At 49.8% G+C, this 2,267-nt stretch overlaps 1 protein-coding gene across 2 annotated transcripts in view; it reads left to right on the top strand.

The window, feature by feature from the left end:
- Positions 1-738: 738 nt before the first annotated feature.
- The window catches only part of SETD5 (SET domain containing 5), a 41,903-nt gene continuing 40,374 nt past the window's right edge, over positions 739-2,267 (top strand). Inside the window, exon 1 of one of the 2 annotated variants that reach the window (XM_009695231.1) lies at positions 739-921. In XM_009695231.1, the coding sequence (XP_009693533.1) occupies positions 851-921 (71 nt within the window). In that variant the 5' untranslated portion in view covers positions 739-850. The remainder of the gene's footprint in view (positions 922-2,267) is intronic. The other variant, XM_009695232.1, reaches the window with a different exon arrangement.

Below are 2,267 nucleotides of genomic sequence, written 5' to 3'. Positions count from 1 at the left end.
CGGCCCCGGGGCAAGGTCCCCCGCCGTGTTTCTCATTGGAGCGACCTATGCGCGAGCGCCCAGACGTCTGACGTGGCTCTGCCGCGGGGAGGTGTCAGCTGGGATTTCAGAAAGTCGGGGCCCGCTGTGTCAGGGCTCGCCGGACTGAGTAATCGGTGCAGAATCCAGGACGAGTCTCGCTTGCCGAGGGGAGGCCGTCGGTGGCATGGGGTTAGCCGCCACTCTGCCGATTGCTCTCACCCGTGCCGTGGGCCCAGTGAATGCAAATACAAGCTGATCTCGAGTGAGAGGTCTCAGCTCAGTCCACCTCGGCTCTGTCTCATTGTCCTCCCAGATGGGGCTTTGCCTGCAACTTGTTTGGGGAAGGAGTTAGGAAATGCTGGTGGAGGGCTGGGGGTGATAGGTGACAGCTGCTGCTTGTATGCAGAAGGAGCTAATAGATTGCTTATCTGATAATTAGTCCTAAGTTTAGTTGGGGGAGGGGAGAACTGTCATTATCGGCTTTATGGCAGAGCAGCTCACTGCATGGCAGTCCAAGACTGTGAAAAAAGAAAAAGCAACCCGCCAAACTACTACCATCTACCTCTTCCGTGTCCCCACCTATGAAAACGAAGTAAAAATGATGCAGCATGTCACTGATGGAAATCAATTTCTGCTTTTCTTTTGCTGTGAAAGCCTTCTTTAGGGGTATAAAGGGAGAGCTCATCCTGTGTCGGAGATGCAATGCTTTGTTTCTACCCCGGTAGGTTTCCCCATGTCCGTGACGTGTTGGCCGAGGCTCTGCGGCTCCTCTCCGCCCTCGGAGCGGCCAGTCGCTGCCCTCTGGACTCCGTGATCCCCGACGGGCGTCATGAGCATTGCAATCCCTCTGGGAGTCACCACACCAGATACGTCCTACTCCGACATGGCTGCAGGATCGGAGTGAGTGTTACCCCACAGAGGAGGAGGGGAGGGTGTCAGAGGGCTGCCCTGGAGTGCAGGATCGGTGCCGGTGCTTTCTCCACTCGGGAGAAAGGGGGTGCTGATCCGCTGGGTATGTGAGAGATGAATGCAGAGACAGACTCTGAGTGTTTAACAAATGCAGTGTTATGGAAAATGGTAAGTTTGACACAGGAGGCAAGGAGAAGGAGAATTCCAACAGTATGAGGCACTCAACCATGGGATTTATATCAGCTTGGCTAGTAAGTCTATACTAAAGTGCAGGCAGTTGCGCGTTTGCTGTACCCATGCTTGACGTTGGCGAGGTACAAGCCAGCTCCTTTTCCAAAAGCTGTGTTGTACGAGGGATCGGTGTGCTGAACCTCCCTCTCTGTAGAGACTACTAGCTCAGACTCAGTACCACTCTTACATGACTGATTTCTGGACCCTTTTGGAGCTTGGCCAGAGATATGAGACAGCATCAGCCTGTGTAGACACCTTTATTTTGTTTCTGCCCCTGAGCGGGTTCAAAGAAGCACACATCAGTGGGCAATCCTTCAGGGTCCCCACCATGGGACCCTGTGCAGGGCTCTCACCGCAGTCCTATCTCTGAGGCCTGTTGGAGGAGTCTTACCATTTCTTTTAAAAGACTCTGCTTCTGCAGGATTCAGGAACATTTCAAATCCAGAGATATTGCATTGTGATCTTTTCTTAAAACCCTTGTTAGAATGATGTCAGCTCGGATGAGTACTATGTTTTTGTTGGGGGTGAGAGGGAGGGCTCAAGTTATTTCTGTGTGCTTCTGCCTCCTGCTTTCCTGCATCTTTCTTTGAAATACGGACTGTAGCATCTCTTTACAAAAATTTACAAAGGGTATTTTGGAGATAGATTTCCTCCATGTATTATTTAAAGGTACCTACTGTGCAAATACCTGTGTGTCAGATTGATCAGAGTGGAACAGATACACTGCTCCAGACTCTATAATATTTTGAGCTGTAAGAGCAGTGGGCCAGGGTATGAATCACTTGTTTTTTCCCTTCCATTTTGCCCTGATTTGACTATGCACTGACTTTGACTACACAGTTGCACTCTCTGCAAGACTGCTAATGCTCTTTTTTGTCTGTCTTGGCACTGGCCCCACTCTAGGCATTCTTCTTCATTCCATCCTAAAGCCCATATTTTTACATGTTGTTTTTAAGCAGGGAGTCAGCATCTAGTAAGCCACTCATCTGCAGTAGGTATATAATGCTTCACTTTTCAAGATTTAACATTCAGTATTGCTTGTCACCGTGCTTCTCCCACACCAGCACTTTAAAGCCTCAACATGCAGGAATTTTAAACTGTTTATG

Source organism: Cariama cristata, unplaced genomic scaffold (genome assembly GCF_000690535.1).
Source record: "Cariama cristata isolate BGI_N322 unplaced genomic scaffold, ASM69053v1 scaffold21262, whole genome shotgun sequence".
Taxonomy (NCBI): domain Eukaryota; kingdom Metazoa; phylum Chordata; class Aves; order Cariamiformes; family Cariamidae; genus Cariama; species Cariama cristata.
Note: the sequence above shows the minus strand (reverse complement) of the source record. Positions and strands in the feature narration are given on the sequence as shown.